General features: G+C 36.3%; 1 protein-coding gene across 6 annotated transcripts in view; it reads left to right on the top strand.

The window, feature by feature from the left end:
* RAPH1 (Ras association (RalGDS/AF-6) and pleckstrin homology domains 1) overlaps positions 1-19,453 on the top strand; it is a 136,683-nt gene that overhangs the window by 47,010 nt on the left and 70,220 nt on the right. For 5 of the 6 annotated variants that reach the window (XR_007517934.1, XM_049887915.1, XM_049887916.1 and 2 more), the window contains exons 5-8: positions 1,195-1,275; positions 7,060-7,134; positions 15,105-15,182; positions 15,846-16,005. Coding sequence is in view for 5 of the 6 variants with exons in the window: in XM_049887915.1 (XP_049743872.1) it covers positions 1,195-1,275; positions 7,060-7,134; positions 15,105-15,182; positions 15,846-16,005 (394 nt within the window). In the remaining variant the exon portion in view is untranslated. The remainder of the gene's footprint in view (positions 1-1,194; positions 1,276-7,059; positions 7,135-15,104; positions 15,183-15,845; positions 16,006-19,453) is intronic. The other variant, XM_049887911.1, reaches the window with a different exon arrangement.

The following is a 19,453-nucleotide window of genomic DNA, read 5'->3' as shown; positions in this document are numbered from 1 at the left end:
TTTCCTGAGATATGGATATTAGAGATACAGATTTGTAGGTTTCCCATTGACAGAATAGCTAAAGCAGTGCTATGGAATCTGTTTAAGGAGCAAATGCAGATAGGGAAAAGAAAAAGACAGTTATGATCTGGCTGAGCATGAAGGCCAAGAAGAAATAGTCAGTTATTCATATATCCCATAAATATTTCAGTGCCTAGGCACTGAGCTGGGTTGTAAGGGATAAAACTGTGAATACAATACACAAATGTCCTTATGAGGTTATAATTTAGTGCGTTTGGAAGTATAGGTACAGGCAACCAGACAAGCAATTTCAGTACATTGTGGTACTGTGATAGCAAGGGCAGAAAACCCTCCTAGTTGAAGATCATTGATGACTTTGGGAATGCATTACACCTCAAAGAATAAAGGCCGAGGAGAAAGACAAACGCTAGATTGCAAGGAATTAAGGGATAAGTGAGTGGCTAGGAAGTGGAAGAGGGCCACTTTTGCACAAATTCAGTAAATTTAGCAGCGGAAAGGAGAAAATAATTTAACAAGAGGAGGGTACCCAAAATAGTTGAATATTTTTCTATTCTTCCCCACTTTCCCTAAGAGACTAGTAGAGTATCTGAGACAGATTAGAGAGGGAATAGTTGGGATCTAGAACATGTTTACTTTGGAGGAAAAAACTTAAATTTATTCATGTAGAACTAGAGGGAAGGATAAAGAGTATGGGTATAGTTACAGGATACATTTTAGTGATGAAGACCCTCTTGATAGATGGATGTAGATGGATGGATGGAAGGAGATGAAGTTATGTGAAGAGGGGGAAGGTTGAAGTTAAAAGCTTGAAGAAAGTGGAGACTACTTGAAGCAGGCTTTGAGAAGATGGCTGAGGGAATGAGGGGGAAGATTATGAGAGCTGCCAGGCAGTGGTCAAGGCCCAGTTGAGGTTTAGCAGTATAGTTCTATGTGGTGCTCTATTGTAGAAAAGTAGAGTGAGATTCTTAAATTATCAAGCGTTAGAATCACCTGGTTCTTACCTTTTTTTATTTTTGCATAAAAGAATGAAATTTAATTGCATGGAACTTTTCATTACTATTTTGTTTTAACGATTCATTTCAGTGATCTTTTTCTCCTCTTCCTGCATGATAACGAGCGCTGCCTTTTCCACCTCCTTTACCTATCATTTTCTTCCTTCCTGCATTTTCACAGCATGCTATTTCTCTGAGATGTCCCAGCAAGCAGGCCAAGCGTCATATTGACTTCACAGAAGAGCAGGCTGAGCTGACACCTGTAAGTTACACAAACATGCCCATGGGACTACTTAAATATCGTGAAGAGGAATGCATTCGTTAGAACTACTGATAATGAAACCTCTTTTCATATACCTCAGTTTTAAAAATAAAAATTTTGCCAAACTTAAAAATAAATGAGTAACTTTATGATATGGTACCGTTAAATATTAATACTCATGGTAAGACTATATAAAAAAAAAAAAGACTATATAGGTGATAGCATATCTGAAGTAGAGAAGTTTGTAGTGGAACATGGAATCACATGCTTTTTTTTTTAATTCTGGAATTAAGGGCTTTTGTAAATTTTTGTAAGATATTAAAAGATTAACTGTTCTTCAGGATGGGGGTATCAAGTAGAGTGACTCTGCTGTACTGATGCTTTACTGAAAACCTAATTTCCTTCTTTAAAAATGTATCTTCTGGTGAGTGGTTGACAAATCTGGATGTTTCAATCTGGATGTTTCAGGGCTGCACTGTCCTGTATGGTAGCCACGAGTCACATGTGGCTGTCAGGCTCTTGAAATGTGGCTAATCTGAATTGAGATGTGCTGTAAGGATAAAATGCATGGTGGATTTTCAAAGGCTTGGTTTCAAAAAAAAAAAAAAAGAGAAGGTAAACTACCTCATTAATACTTTTTGTATTGATTATTTGTTGAAATAATATTTTCATTTAAATAAAAGGTATTTATTTCACCTTTCAAAAACTTCTCTAGTTTTTTTAATATTGCTACTAGGGAATTTTAAATTACATTTGTAGTTTGTATTGTATTTCCATTGGGCAGTGTTGCTTCAGAGTCATCTATGAAGCATATTTAAAAACATAAAATTCCTGATCCTCATCCCAGACCAGCTGAATCAGATTTTCTCCCCCTGACCTTCTTTCCATTTTGCTTTCCATCCTTGTTTCCTCCTCCTTTCCTTTTTCCTGTCCTTATAAAATGTTGATAGTAACCCAGTGAATTAATTTCACAGCCCACTAGTGGGTTATATCTTACAGCGTGAAAAACACTTCCCTTCTCTCATCTCTAACCCCTCCCCCAACACCCTTAAGTGTCAGCCACACTTATGTAACCCTTGTCCTGTCATCTTTTTTTTTCTTCTGCCCAAATAGTGGTTCTCAATCCTTTCACATCGAACGCCCCCCTTTTTATAGCAAATAATTTATACCACCTTTACTATCCTAAGTGAAATCCATAGGTAATAATATCACCTACCTACATATATGATTTCTAAATGAATTTAATGCCCTAACTCTTAATATGAAGAAGTAAAAGTAATTTATAATAAAATATCTATCCTTGGCCACCACTGTATTAAAAGATGTAATGAAATAGTCAAACCCTGCACCTACTTACAATGTAACCCTTTTGACTTAAGTGAAAAGAGAGGATCAGAAGTCATTTTGTACAAGAAGTACAGGAAAGAGAGCAGAAATATGAGTGGACCCCAGAATTAAACATATTACGATAAATAATAACAGACAATGTGTACCTGTATGTGGCAAGAGAAAAGAGGATGTAGCCTTAACTAAAGTAGCAATAATGTGCTAAGGCAAATGACAGGCTGTCGAAGTAGAGAAAATGGGGAAGCACAGAATTCTTGCAAATGAGATGAGCCTTTTTATAATTGTAGTGATAAAATAATTTTGTATTTGATTTTTTGCAATATAGATTTTTCATTGTGCTATAGTTATTTAAGTAAGACAACAATAATACGAATGTTTTTAAACAACCTTTAAATCAATCTTTAATGAAATTCTGAAATGCCTTCATTTCATGTTTTTATTAATAGTGTTCTTAATTCTGTTAAAAGGAATTCTAAATTCTCCTGTCATTTACCTGCATGCAGCAGAGGTAATTCTTACTTCAGGCAAGGTGCAATGATTTTCCAGCATTATGAACAACTCTTGGTGAAGTTCTGAACAAAAGAAAGCGCAGACTTTCCCTTGACTTATGTTACATGGCAGTAATAAAAAAAAAACAAAAAAAAAAAACAAACCCAGTGCCGTCAAGTCAATTCCGACTCATGGCAGCTCTACAGGACAGAGTAGAACTGCCCCATAGAGTTTCCAAGGAGCACCTGGCAGATTTGAACTGCTGACCCTTTGGCACTTAACCACTATGCCACCAGTGTTTCCATAGCAGTAATAGTCCTGGAAAATTCATTGAATGTTAAAATTATACAAAATACTTCATGTTTAAATGTAAAATGAAGTTAGTTAGGCTTTAAGCTCAGATAATTACAAACACATCTTCCCACCTATATGATTTTCCATATAAAACCGAAAAAAACAAACCCAGTGCCGTTGAGTTGATTCCGACTCATAGCGACCCTATAGAACGGAGTAGAACTGCCCCATAGAGTTCCCAAGGAGTGCCTGGCAGATTCTAACTGCCAACCCTTTGGTTAGCAGCCATAGCACTTAACCACTACGCCACCAGGGTTTCATTTCCATATAGGGTCATTGAAAAATCACGTGGGATGTAGGACCTTTCTGGTTTCCTTCTCAATAAATATCAGTTATACACACACCCCGCCCATCATTGTAACAACCCAAAATGTCCCCTACGTTTTCTTAAATGCCTGTTTAAGGGCAGTACCTCCCGCTTTGAGAACCACTGGTCTCCAATATCTCTTTATTTGCTCCCTGTCTCTACTCCCTCCCTCAAAAACCAAGCAAAACCCGTTGCTGTCAAATCAATTCCTACTCATAGCAACCCTATAGGACAGGGTAGAACTGCTCCATACTGTTTCCAAGGAGTGTTTTCCAAGGAGCGCCTGGTGGATTCAAACTGCTGACCTTTTGGTTAGCAGCCGTAGTTTTTAACCACTGCGCCACCAGGGTTTGTGCTACCTCCCCCAGCTGCCTCTTATTCATCCTCCTTTAAGCTTTTTCAGAGATACTTTACTGAGCCCCTAATCTTGGGTTTGGCTCTCACCTCCTACTTCCCACACCACCTAACACACTGTACTGTGATTGCCTATTTCACTTGTCCATATCTTCTTCTTGGATTCTAAACTCTGTGAGGGCAAAGAATGCGTATCTGGGTCACCTTTGTATCTCCAGTGCTTAGCATGGTTCTAGGCCCAAAGGTGGAACCTAGTGTGTAGTTGAATAAATGAAAGGAAGGGAAAAAATGAAGAAGGAAGTAAAATAGATGAAAAAATCAGCCATTAACTTTGTGTTCATCACAGTGAGTGGAAGAAAATATAAGAAAACCGTATTCACATAAAGCTATGTGCATTTTTGTTACCAGCAACACATCTAAGACTGAAGGCTGATTGGACAGTGTGCCCCAACACTATTTTTGTCTTTTACTCTTCTCAATCCTCTGACTGTATACCTCTCTTCCCATCTTACTTGAATCCTTCTCCAGTAACCAGTTTCCCCCCACCTCTCCCCCTTCTTTCTGAGGAGCTAGGAACTCTAAAAGCAATTGTGTGACTGGCGTCAGATAAAGTAAGGCATTTATTGAAAGAAGGAGTTTCCTGCTTCTGGTTTCTAGACATTCTTACTTTCTGCGACGGATACGTGTAGTTTAGATATAAGGAAGGAGGAGACCTGGACACCGGACACCTTCCCTGCTAGTGAATAAGCAGTAATAGCTACGTGACTGTTGTAAGCACAAATGATTGCAAAATAATTTATGATAATGTTTACCTATTTGTAGTCCCATTTTTTAGATGTGGCATAGTTTTGGGTCACCATCCATAATGATTACCCCCCCCTTTTTATATTAAGGTACTTAAACCTTTTAATATTTTTAAATGGTTAACTTTCTACTTCTGAGCCTTTAAACAAATACAGTTAAATATCATTGCCTCTTACTGATCTTAAAAAGATTTTCTAGTGTCTCAGGGTGACTTCAGTTTTGAAGATCGATTAAATCTTAGAAGGTTATTTATTTATTTGAAGCTTAAACTTGAATATAATGTCCGGAATTAAGTTTACCAAATCATAGTTTGTTTTGTTGGCCTGAAACAAATTTATTATTTTTTTTTGTTGAGGAACCTTCTTCTGAGAAAGTAACCTTTGTGAGTAAGACAAAAGTAAGTTTAAGAGTAGCTTTTCAAGAAATTATTTTCTGTGTTTTACATACTCGTATATGAGTACATTTTTCCCCATTAGGTATGAATAGCAAAAAATGAATGGGAATAAGAACAGTGAAAGTTTTACTCTTTTTAATTGTCCTTTTCGTTCTTTGTTCTTCCCAGTTTTCTCCCTAATACTTAACTTAAAAAAAAAAAAAAAACCTCAAATTGAATTTTCGGAAATTTCTGCTTACCTAGTATCTTTCTGGATGAGCCAACTAATCTTTACCCTTAGAAGGACTGTACCATCTAGGTAAATGAGGACCTAGGATAATTTTCTGTTGTTGTTATTGTTTGATCTTGATAGTTCTAATCTTGATGGATATGTCTTTTTTTTGTAACCTCAGGTTTTTGCTGGTTGGTTTATTTGCTCAGGTGGGGGTGGGGGTAGGTGTGCTTGTAAGTAAGGCTCATCTTGAAATAGAACAAAGCTCTGCAGATAGATACATAGGCAATGAAATACCATGTAGCAAACCCAAATACAACATAGTGTAGGTACGAGCAAAGATGAAGTCAGTGGTATTTTCTATAACAACATGTCTAATCTTGAAGTGTGTTTATCATCTGTGACAGTGTACCTTCTGAGAGTGGGTGCTGCTCTGATATTTAGTAAGTTTCTTTCCAAAGGATTTGTTTGATACACAGTTTACAAAATATAGCACTATAGAATGTTTTTTATAACTCTACTCACCTGTGTCATACCTTGTTTTTTAATGGTGATTAGTAACTGCATAGCATTAAAATAAATGCTAGTTCAGAATTACTTAGACAGGCAAGTCTGAATTAGATATATGTTAAAACAGCTGCATCCATTCTGTACAGGGACAAATACAATTATGTAAACTTGCCTTACAAGGTGGTACTGAAAATTTTTAAGGGGAAAAAGGGTAGTCAGGGACAGTTACAATTCATTTTTTATGAAAATGTATTAATTGCTCGAGTCAATTTAACCAATTTAAGGGAACAACACTTAGTATTTTGTCTATATTAATTTGCTTTGGAAGTCCTTCACTTGCAGCAGTCCTATTAGTATACCAATAATTCATATATATTGAGTGAATTAAGAAAATTTTACTGAAAATGGGTGATCTTCATTAAAAAACAACCAAAAACCAAATCCATTGCTGTCAAGTCAATTCTGACTCATAGCGACCTCCATTAGGAAAAACATTTATAGAATTTTCCCCTTGATGTGGCTTTCATTGAATTGGTGGAAAATACTTGCACCAGTTTTACAAATTACATAGTCTTACTCAATTCTCACCCAGAAAATAGTATTTAAAGCTATATAGGTCTTATGTAGACTTTAACAAGAAGGAATATGTTCAGTTTTTGGTCTTCTTCAACACATTTATTTGTGCTGTATACATAGCACTCACAAACACTGCCCTAGAAAGCAAATTGGCCCTAATCCTTGCAGTGTATTATCCTTGTTCCCAAAAGTGAGGAACCAGCAGGAGTCTGCTAGGATATACCTACTGGCATAGATGGTGTCTTTGCCTCCCTCCTTACCACCTTTAGTTTTTTGTTTTTTTTTTCTTTGTGGACATATTTCACTAGTGTAGGAAAAAGATTTGAGATTAATTATAAAGAATCATTCTTGCTTTGTCTATATTTTAAACACATAAAACCTCCACTGACTTCTGTTGCCTTTTTTGTTTTTGTTTTTCTCTCTCTTTTTCTGCACAAGCACTCCTATCTGGACAGGGAAACCTCCCTTCTTCTGCGAAACATTGCAGGAAAACCTTCTCATTTGCTGACCAAGGTGATACTTCTTCTGTCTACCTGCATGTAACTATTTATTGCCTTGTAGGTAGAATATAAATTTTTGTTTTTGATTGTGCTCTCAGAGTATTGGTTTCTTATTTCACCGTCTTTGTTCTTAATAGAGGTACTTTGTTTCTTAGTGAACGTAATTATTTACTAATCATAGTATTAGAAAAATATTGAAAGTAAAAAATATTTTCAGTAGTTTTCACTAGTCTTTAACTTTTGTAAATACTGAGTCTTCCCAAGTATGTTGCATTTTTTTTTAGTTTCATGTTGTATTGCACTTTAAGGTCTTAAAAAACATTAATTTTAACTTTAACTACTAATGGTTGTCCATACTATGAGTTTCTTTAGCAAGCTTTGCTTTCTAATCCTTGTTTGTATTATCATCACCTTGTTTAATTAAAACTTTTACTTACTTACAAAATCTTAATTTAGATTAGCTTAATCAAATTGGAAGAAAAAGCTACAATTTTAATTTCTTGGTTCTCTACCCTTAGAATGGTTTGAGTGAGTCCAGCTGGATTTTCTTTTGCTGGTATTTTTATCTATTTAAAATCTTTTAGCCGTTGTTGTCATTAATAAAGGAATTATAGAATAGGAAAGCTGAATAGACTTGTTTCAAGTCATGTCTTGTCTTCATTATTTTGTTTAAATAGTGTTAAATTTAAGAATGTAAGACTTGTTTATGGATAGTTTCTGAAGAATATAATAGTAATTATGGGTAATGTCTAAGTTGTTACTATTGTATTTGAGGTGTTTTGTTTGTTTAATCTGTTTCTTCCTAACCTTGAAAACTTGTGAAAGAAGATAAAGGTTGTATTTGAAATCTGCTCTGAGTAGCAGTTCAAAGAGAAGACCTTTGACAAAAGTCAGCAATCAGACTCTTTTTCTTGCCTGAGTTTCTCTATTTAAGGTAGATCTAGGAATGGGGATGCTTAAAGGTCAGGGAAGTGTAGATGTCTAAGCAGGTTGTAGCTATGTACTTCATAACCAGAACAAAGTTATTCTTGCTTTTTCTCATTTCTCTTCCTGGAGTTCACACTCATAGCTTCACCTAGGATCTCTGCTCTAGATCAGATATATTTCCCTGAGAGCACCCCATTTCCAGACAGTAAGCATTTCCTGTAATACTGTCATCACCTCAGATCCCACAGGCCTCTCGTTTACTTACCCACACTCTCCCTAGAATCCCATAGTGTATCTCCATCGTATTCTTTGATATTTCTGTTTTTGTCAGGATGCTGCCATTCTCCCAGGTGCCCAGGTTTAAGCCCTTGGTGCCATTCTTCCTCAAACTTACTATCTCAAACATCTAATGAAGCTTGCCATAATCTGCCTTATTTAGTGCTTTCACTCATTTCATTTTGGTTGCACCGCTCTAACACAGGCTCTTACCTGTGTTAGAGTTGCCTCTCTATTCTTGCCTGTCCTTTCTCTGGTCTACTTTGTAACTCCTCTCAAACTGTTTTAACATTTTACACTTTTTATTGTATTTATCCAACAGATATTTATTGAGCCCTGTATAGTGCTAGATGCTGGGATACAGTATTGTGTAAGACGGACATATTCCTCACCCTGATGAACTCATAGCCTACTTATGAAGATAGATAATAAACATTAACAAGCAAATATGTAAATTAAAAAAAAAAGTCTAAATCATTATGTGCTATGAAAAACAAGGTAGAGCACTAGAGAATAAAAACTGGGGAGAAAACTAGGGGTACATTTAATTTAGATGGTGAGATCACAGAAGGCCCTCCTGAGGAGGTGACATGTAGGCTAAAGCCTGAAGCATGAAAAGAAGCCAGCCTAGAGGTAGATGAGGAGCGTTCCAAGGGATAAGCCAAAGGAGTAAAGAGCTTGGCATGTTTGAGAAACTGAAAAAAGACCATGTTGTGGAGCTTCCATAGTTGAGTGAAGGTACCAGTGTCTTGATCTGGGTTTAGAGAGGTAGGTAGGAGCCAGGCCATTCAAGCCATGCTAAGGAACTTCTGTTTTTCTCCAAACACAGTTGGAAACTATGAAGAGAATAACTTCATTCATTCAACAAATATTTACTGAGTAACTACTACATGTCAGACAGTGTTTATAGCACTGGAAATACGGCAATGAACAAAACAAAGTTCTTATACCATAGGGAAAATTGTTCTTTGCAAGTTTTAGATAAATGCAGTTAGTAACTTCTCATCTCCTTCTGCCCAAGAGTTGATGCCCACAGCAATATCAGTGCCATTCCTGCCCTGTCTTTTCTTCTCCCGTTATCTAAGTGCTGGCTGTCTTTGTCATCTAGTGCCGTTATAACAGAAATATCACAATTGGATGGCTGTAACAAAGAGAAGTTTATTCTCTCACTGTCCAGTAGGCTACAAGTCCAAATTCAGGATGCTAGCTCCAGGGGTAGGCTTCCTCTCTCTGTCAGCTCTGGAGGAAGGTCCTTGTTATCAGTCTTCCCTTAGTCTGGGAGTATCTCAGTGCGGGAACCTCAGGTTCAGTGGACGCACTCTGCTCCTGGGACTGCTTTCTTGGTGGTATGAGGTCCCCATGTCTCTCTACGTGCATTTCTCTTTTATATCTCAAGAGAGATTGGCTTAAGACACTACCTAATCTTGTAGACTTCATCGATATAACTGCCACTAATCCATCTTTTTAGATTATAGTGATAGGATTTACAACCTATAGGAAAATCACATCAGATGATAAAATGGTAGACAGTCATACAGCCATACAAGAGAATTATGACCTAGTCAAAAAACCTTTTGACAAGCAATTTTAGCCAAGTTGACAGACATTTTTGGAGGATACAATTCAGTCCATGACGGTGGTATTGGTGTATGTTGCCAACATCTGGCTCTGGCTACCCAGTATATACTCCTCTGCTTACATGCAATGAGAAATTTGAGCAGGAATATGATTCAGTAGCATAGAACCTAAAAAGTAGATTGGGGTGGGGGTGGAGTGAAGGAGGGAGGTAGCAGATATTCCTAGAAAACTTAAACCACAGGGACCTCTCAGATGAGCCTTAGTTCTTGTACTGATGTCGGTGCCCCCTGTACCAGAGCACCGGGCTGTTTCGAAGCTCTAAGTGAGCACTATACGCTTCTTAGGTGCCATCTTTGCTGCTGTGTGGCTCCCTTTACTCAAAGAGCATGGTGCCCTAGTTATTGACCCCTCTCCTATATGTCTGATGAAAACAGTAGAGTCTGTACTCTTCCAAACTAGGAAGATATAACACTCATAGGATGAACACAGTTGCACTGTGCTTAGCCCAAATAGCAAAAGGAATTTTTTTTTCATCACTGATCCAGTTGTCACCATACCACTGTTAATGGAATAACATCCAATTCTAACCCAGGGAGCCTGCCAGTCTCTTCTAGGAGTGGCAGCAGTGCCAGCAGATGCCATAAATGGAAGCAGTGGGCAAAGGACACATTGCTAATCTGATGCCCTTTAAACTCTGGGTGCCATTCTGATGGGCTTCCCTGACCTCCCAGTCTGATACAATACAGTAGTCTTTGTCACTCTTTACTCCTTTACCCTGCTTTATTTTTCTGCCTACAGAACTTACAACTAACTGACATTATATTACATATCTATTTATTAATTGTCTTCCTCTCTCATTACATACAAACTCCATGAGAGCGGAACTCTGTATTTTCTGAACCCAAAACCAAGATTAGCACATAGTCTGAATAAACATCTGTCAAATAAAAGCAGGGGCCTTTAGTGATCATCAAAGTTTAGAGAGCTGCTGTAATGTTAGCTGCCATTTTCTTTGCTCAGAGAAGTTATAAAACTGCTGTTATATTACTGAAAACCTTTTATTTTTGACAAGCAGTTTTTATTTACTAGTATCCAAAGTTTAAGCTATAATAACCCCTAAGAACAAAAGGGAGTGTAACACTATGGTAGAAAGAGCAGTTATATGGTATACCTCTGTAATCTTGGAAAGAGTTTTTCTAAGCCTGAGTTAATCTGTACAATGGATAAAATAATATTACCCTTGAATTGTTGTTGAGGATTAAGTGAGATACCATGTGAAACATGCCTATTAGTTTGTCGAAAGTTTTAGGTGTTCAGTTTATGTTCTCTTTTCAGTGAGAATCTATAATTTCATAATAACTTCAGGGGAAATGGAAACCCTGGTGGCGTAGTAGTTAAGTGCTATGGCTGCTAACCAAAGAGTCGGCAGTTCGAATCCGCCAGGCACTCCTTGGAAACTCTACGGGGCAGTTCTACTCTGTCCTGTAAGGTTGCTATGAGTCGGAATCGACTCGACTGCACGGGGTTTGGTTTTTTGGTGATCAGGGGAAGTAAAATGAAGTAGCTATTATTTTGGTTCTCAGCAGTTTTTACAAAATAGTGCATTTAATGGGCACTCAATTATATCACTCCAATTTCTATTTGAATCATTTTAATTTACATAACTTTGCATTTAATCTGTGAAATAAACTAGATTCTGAAGAAACTGCTAACTACTGTTTAGCTCCTTAATTTCAATCAGATGTGTTCTGAACCTACAAACCCTTAGTAATGAGTTGAAGGAATTCATTAGCGACCTCTGGGCAACGGTAACTCTTTTATCTAAGTATTCTAATTTTTATACCAAAGAGAATGTTCTAACCCTTTGTAACCACAGTATTGGCTTTCGTTTAATCATAAGATCTTCACCCAGTTTTTGTCCTTCATGTAAATTCGAGGAGGCTTGGCATTTGATGGTCATTGATAGCTACATATTGATAGCTACATAGAGGTACTTCAGGTAGAAAATGGATTGTCTCTTTGTCTTTGTAAGAGAAGGGGTAGAAGAGAAAGTTTTTATACGTGTGAAGGATCTTTTGCTTTTGTTGAGGATGGTTGTGGGACAAACAACATGAAAAATGGAATAATCAAAAGATCAGGGGCAGAAGATTTAAGATCATGAGTTGTCAAGCTTTAAACAAAAACAGAGAATATGAGATTAAATGAAGCTTTGTCCTTTGTACTAAATTTGGGCTGCAGACTTTGAGCATAGATTTACATTTATAAAGAAACTGTTGGAGATCTTCTTAGTATATAATCTAAATGCATCAGCAGAGATTAATTGATCTCCCTGCACACACTATGAGCTTAAAACATTTTTTTTCCTTCCCTAGGTTTTTATGGATAATAGACATGGCTATGACTTGAATGTAGAAGATAAAATATAACTTTCAGAGGAAGAGAGTTTCCTTTCCTCAAACCAAGAAAAACCAAACCCATTGCCATCAAGTTGACTCTGACTTGTAGGACAGAGTAGAACTGACCCATAGGGTTTCCAAGGAGCGGCTGGTGGACTCAACCTTTTGATTAGCAGCCAAGCTCTTAACCACTGTGCCCCAGCATAAAATACTATGAATCTGCAACTTGATATAAATATTTTCATTTCCAGTTTTGTTCCAGTGATGATATTCAGACTATGAATATTAGAGGTATCTCAGTCACTTCCGTTTCTGCAGAATGCTTCTAGCAAAGGTTACCCTTGTAATAAATGGAGAATACTCTATATAAACATTTGCCTAGGTTGAGATGAAACAAGTATCTCTTAATTTGAATTTGATACAGTTTAAACACAGAGCAATTTATATAGTTACTGAAGAGTAGCGTTTTGATCAAATGGAAGAATAGCTAAATTTGGATTTGTTGAGATAGCCCCACCTAGCTGCTGTACGTAAAAATTCTTTCTTACTGACAGGAAATCTAATTGGTTTAATGCATGTTAGTTGATTGCACATGTCTCTCGTTTGTTTAATCCTTCCTTCCAGTGTGTTAGCTTTTTTTCTCTTAGCCTGTGGAGCAGAAATTGATCTGTGAGTTTAAATTAATCCTATAATTGAGTGACTTTTTATGTCAATTGCTTCTAAAGATAGCACAGGTAGTTTTCTGTTGTACTTGGCAAATAATATTGAAACAAAATGGGAGTAGGAAAATACTGTTTTTTATAATCAGGATTAGAATGTGATGTATAAATTCTTATATTTCTTTTTCCTTAAATATATTTTTGGCATTGAGGACATCTCCAAAACTTTTTTTTAAACTTCTGCAGATTAATTATATCATAAAAAATTGGTCTTTTAGAAGCTTATGTTTGTATTCCAAATACACAAAGCGTTGATCCTATATACCAGTTTTTCCTCATTAGACTTTGAGGTTTAAATTTACTTTTCAGGGACATGAAATGAAGCTTGAAAATATGCTTTGGTAAACTTTTTTCCTCTGTAATTGCCATTCATGCCAGTGTAAAGATGTAGCAAATGAGGCATGAGGAACATAAGATCATGTATCCCATTGAGAAAACATTCATAAAACTTCTGCTTCCCTCTTCTCCAAAAAAATTGTCAAGTAACTGATTTCATTAAAAAAAAAAAAAAAAAAACTGGAAAATTCTAGTATTTAAAATTCCTTTGCAGCGTGGTGCTGTACTCATCAAAAGCATATATAGATTAAAAAAAAGGGTTTAGTAATTTAACTAATGATTTTCTTTCTCTAAGACTCAGAAACTGAGAGATTTAATGACAGTTAAAATAAAGTACTTTGTTCTCTGTCTAATTGGTTTTACAGATTGTATTTCAGGACCTTGGTCATTATGTTAATTCACTGGCTCCTTTCATTGAAAAGGATCAGATTTCTGGCAAACAAGACCACTCACTACCTTCCCTAAGCACCGTTTTCTTTGCTGTTCAACAGAGTAGTAAACACTAAGCTTAGAATGAGGGGAGACAGCCTAGAGTATGAAATGGAAAGAGAAGCAGTTCATAAACAAGAAAGCCAACAGAATTTGGAACAGAAGACTGAATAAATCTACTAAATGAATCATGTTTTTGTTTTTTGCCTCAGAAGCTTTCGCTTTTTTACTGAAGAATAACACATGGATTGTGTTTTTTAATCACAACCCAGAGAGGATAAATTTTGGCTGATATAATCAGGCTTTTCTTTTGTGTTTTAAGTCTTATACTAAATACAGAAATATATGATAGCAGTTCATATTTTTCTTATTTTCCAGAGTAATCAAGAGCTTAAAAATAGCAAATAATACTTTATAAGCAAAGGGTTTACTTACATGAGTTTTTGTTTTTCAATTGGAGATTAATGCTACAGTGTATTATGGCCTATTGCTGGAGATTACAAGTAAGTATCCATATTAAGAGTACTATCTATTATTTTAGGAAGAAAACAGACAAATGGTTTTAGTATATTCTAGTTCTTGATAATTTTCATTATTTAAGTTTTCTAGAAATTAAATTATTTGGAAAATTATATTTAGCATTTTAAAAATTTAGTTAATTAGTAAGAACAAATTTGAGTTTATTAACATGAGACATTGATCTTATTATAAATTTCCAAAGCAGAATAATACTTGGGCTATAGACGTAGCCTCCTCTATTTGTATGGGTATACTAGTAAAAATATACCTGCATTTTTTATTAAGGGTATTTATATGATTGTAAATATTGTTTTTTGCTGTAGATATTTTTATGGTGATACATTTTCAGTGTAACAGAACAAAACGTTAGTATGCAAAAGACTGTGCATACCTTGACAGGGTATAAATTCAGAGTTGGGAGTTCATGCAGGTATAACAAATTGGTGGATCCACAGGTGATTGTTAGGTGTTCATGTCTCCCCTGCTCAGCACCTGAAATTCATCGGCTTTAGATTAGCAGAATCAAATTCATTATTTATCATATCACAGATTTTTTTCCTAGAATACAGAATCTAGTCTTCTTAGAAGAGATCTTCGTGTCTGCGTCTATAAAAATGTCCCTCTTTACAAAATGTTTGGTCTCAATTTGTGAATAGTGTTATTTTTTAAATGTGCTGTATATATGTGTGTGAAGTTATATTCTTAATGAAATTCAATGCTGGAAACATCCTTAAGGATTAGAGACTTCTCAGATACTCCCATCACCTTAGCATTAGTTTACCTGAAGTGCTTTGTGTTCACAGGAAGAACAGGCAGCAAAACTGAAAGCTGAGAAGATCAGAGTTGCCCTAGAGAAAATTAAAGAGGCACAAGTGAAAAAGGTGATATGTGGGCTTTTCCTGGTTTAGATTTTTATCAGTTTTAAAGAGTTGTTTTGTTTACGTATGTAATGTACCTCTAAAATGTGGAGAAGTAGAGGGGTATTCCTTCCTAATACATTTTTCAAGTGTAGTATTTTTTTTTTGTAGATAAACTACATTATACAAAAAAATTTACTTTCTGGTTATTTCTGAATTCTCCTAAAAGAGTTAAAAAAAAAAAAAAACAAAGTCTTACCATTGTAATCTTACCTGTTACTATAATTTTAAAATATATAAAGCTTTCAATTTTTTTAGGTAGATTATATCTGGAAACCCTGGTGGCATAGTGGGAAAGTGCTACGGCTGCTAACCAAAAGGTTGGCAGTTCCAATCCACCAGGCACTCCTTGGAGACTCTATGGGGCAGTTCTGCTCTGTCCTATGGGTCACTATGAGCTGGAACCGACTTGATAGCAACGGGTTTGGTTTGGTTTTTTTGTTTTTTTTTTTTAATTGGATATCTAAATCTTTAGCCTATCTTTCTTGCTTAATAAAGTCATTGTTCGGGTTTTAACTTATTGTGAACTAAGGGCATTAATCAGAACATTATTTGGTATTGGGAGAAATTCTTTTCCAGAATGCCTGTTTTTTTGTTTGCCTCACTTTTCTCTTTGACCTGTTACAGCTCGTGATTAGAGTCCACATGTCTGACGACAGCTCTAAAACAATGATGGTGGATGAGAGGCAGACAGTGAGACAAGTGCTGGATAACCTGATGGACAAGTCCCACTGTGGTTATAGTTCAGACTGGTCGCTAGTAGAAACCATCTCTGAGTTACAAATGGGTTAGTAATAATGTCATTTGCTTTAATTGCTTTTAAATTCCTCTGTAATTTCCAACAGTTTTCAGGTTCATAAAAGCATTTTGAGGCATCTTCATATATTTTCTATAACATTACCTATTATAATTTGACTTTTTGCCATTATCTACCTTTTTTCTAAAGTATTTTGAAATTCTTTGACTATAAGACCATTTCCAGTTCAATTTAGACTTTCTTGTGGCCAAAACAGTTTATTTTAAAGATAGCAAAATACTTTTTTTCCCTCCAAATAAGAACTGCACATATCAACATATTTATGAGAGACTGTGATATTTATTTGCATATGTACAAAAAACCTTTGACTTTCAAGGGAAACATTGAAAGCACGTATTATTAGCTAGGTGTACTCAGTCTTAGTTTCCTAGAATTTATTGTTTGGTATGGTGTTTTCTAAGGAGCCCTGGTAGCACAGTGATTAAAGCACTCAACTGTTAACTGAAAGCTCGGGGGTTCAAAACCACCAGTGGCTCTGTGGGAGAAAGCTGTGACAGTCTGCTTCCATAGAGATTTACAGCCTTGGAAACCTCTGGGGTTGCTATGAGCCGGAATCAACTTGATGGCTGTGGGATATGGTGTCTTTTTTTTTTTTTATACCATTATTGGATTTTAGTCCTTTAAAAAAGTGTTTTCTTTTTTGTAATATTAATTTTGTGATTGCGGAAATCTTGAAATAATTATTAAGCTTTATTAAATCAGTCATCAACTTTCACTTGCTATTTTATCTTAAAAATGTTTTTGAATTGCTTTTATTATTATATCTTTCAACAGCTTATCACACTATTCAGAGAAATAAAAATTTAACTATTACTCCTTTTCTTCCAGAATACATATACACAACTCCAAAAATGAAACCGCAGGGTATTAGAAGTTTCTTAACATGTATAAAAATATGTTCTAATAACACTCATCTGTAACCTTTATAGAGAATTTCAGGGTTTGAGTTTATAGATACAGCATGAGATGCACAGAAAATGGGAGCTGATTTTTGGAATATTTCCATGGCAGTAGCATAAAAACATTTATGTAATATTTTTCTTTTACCTTTTATATAGTTAACTATAGTGTTTTAAGTAACTGTTGATTAATGAAATCAAATACGCAGACTATAAGCTCCATATATGGCTAGTCATTTAGTACTTGTTGAATAAATAAAAGTAGGGTGTAAATTATGTTAAGTAAGTTATGTTGCTCTTATTTTTCACTCACACCTCTTGGATTGTAATTTTCTCAATTGCAGTGAGTTGTGAAAAAACAAGATTCAAGTTCAGATAGTGTGACTGTAGAATCAATTTTCTTCATCAGTATCTTACAGTGCTCTGTAGAATAAGTAGTCTTGTGAAAGAATCATATCTTAGAATGGAACCTGGAAGGGTTCTTGGACAGTACTGTGATTATAAACCCAGTTGGCATCTGTGTGGAGAAAACAGGAAAGCAACAGAGTATCTTATAGACTTGAGAAAAGAAGTACCGAAAATAGCCAGCAAGTATTCCCTAAGGTATACAAAGCGAACTTAAGAACAATGGCTAATAAAGGAGGGCTTTTGCTCACTCCAAAATCAGGTGAGTACAGGGGGTGCATTGTAAGGCCTAAAAGAGCTGGAATGAGTTGGCCCTTTCAGACTTAAAAATGACTCCCTTCCAAGATAGAGCCCCCATACTTAAACACACACACAAACTGCTGGGAAAGGAATCAAAATTGGGCAGGATAAAGAAGAAGGAAAAAGGTCCGGATAAGAGTGAAGAAGAACAGAGCCATAAAGTAGCAAAAAATAGAGGTAAAATTCAAAGAAGTAATTGCTTTGAGAATTTTCTAAAACTGATCAAAAGATTCAAGAGTCCTCAGATTCAAGAAGCACATAGATCCCAAACAGGAAGCATCCGTTCTCAGACATGTTGTAATGAAGCTGGAAAACACCAAAGGAGCTATAAAGAAGACATGTACCTACAAAGGAGTGCTAATTAAACTGATAACTGTCTTCTCATCAACAATAATAGAACCTAGAAGACAGTGGAATAATATTTTCAGGGTATTGAAGGAATTCTGTATCTGAAAAAACTATTTTTTTAAGAACCAGGACAAAATAAGACATTTTGAGACTAATAAAAAATGTAGGACCATGAGGCCTGGACTAAAAGAACTTCTACAAGGCGTACTTAGGAAGAAGAGACAGATGCCAGAGTAAAGGTGTGAGAAAGGTGGTGGACAGGGGGAGACAGGGGAGCTGATGATGACACCAGTAATAATGTCTGATTTGTTGAGGGTTTTGAGAAGGACTAAGATATTGGATCACAGTAGCATACATAATTCTAGAGTCAGGGATGATCAAGGTTAAAGCTAAAGTCCTTGTATAATCTGGGAGGAAAGTAAAAGGAGTTGATCAACTTTGGGCTCTCTTCTTTTAGTGGCTACCCTAGAAAATTTAAATGCATAGTTACTTAGAGTGTATAACTTCCAAACTAGTACAAAATGAAAGGGAAAATAAACTCAATCCAAAAAAGAAGACTTTTTAAAAATTTTTTATTGTGCTTTAAGTGAAAGTTTACAAATCAAGTCAGTCTCTCATACAAAAATTTATATACACCTTGCTATATACTCCGAGTTGCTCTCCCCTTAATGAGACAGCACATTCCTTCTCTCCACTAACTGCTTCCGTGTCCATTCAGCCAGCTTCTGACCCCCTCTGCCCTCTCATCTCCCCTCCAGACAGGAGCTACCCACATAGCCTCATGTGTCTACTTGAGCCAAGAAGCTCACTCTTCACCAGCATCATTTTCTATCCCGTAGTCCAGTCCAATCCCTGTCTGAAGAGTTGGCTTTGGGAATGATTCCAGTCTTGGGCTAACAGAAGGTCTGGGGACCATGACCTCTGGGGTCCTTCTATTCTCAGCCAGACCGTTAAGTCTGGTCTTTTTATGAGAATTTGAGGTCTGCATCCCACTGCTCCCTCAGGGCTTCTCTGTTGTGTTCCCTGTCAGGGCAGTTATCGGTTATAGCCGGGCACCATCTAGTTCTTCTGGTCTCCGGCTGTTGTAGTCTCTGATTTATGTGGCCCTTTCCGTCTCCTGGGCTCATAACTACCTTGTGTCTTTGGTGTTCTTCATTCTGCTTTGCTCCAGGTGGGTTGAGACCAATTGATGCATCTTAGATGGCCGCTTACTAGGGTTTAAGATCCCAGACGCCACTCTCCAAAGTGGGATGCAGAATGTTTTCTTAATAGATTTTATTATGCCAATTGACCTAGATGTCCCCTGAAACCATGGTCTCCAAACCCCTTCCCCTGCTATGCTGGCCTTCAAAGTATTCAGTTTATTGAGGAAACTTCTTTGCTTTTGGTTTAGTCCAATTGTGCTGACCTCTCCTATATTGTATGTTGTCTTTCCCTCAAAAAAGAAGACATTTAAGAAGGGAAAA

The sequence above is a fragment of the Elephas maximus genome, chromosome 6 (assembly GCF_024166365.1).
Source record: "Elephas maximus indicus isolate mEleMax1 chromosome 6, mEleMax1 primary haplotype, whole genome shotgun sequence".
Lineage (NCBI taxonomy): Eukaryota > Metazoa > Chordata > Mammalia > Proboscidea > Elephantidae > Elephas > Elephas maximus.
The sequence above is the reverse complement of the archived record's forward strand: the minus strand, read 5'-3'. Positions and strand labels throughout refer to the sequence as shown.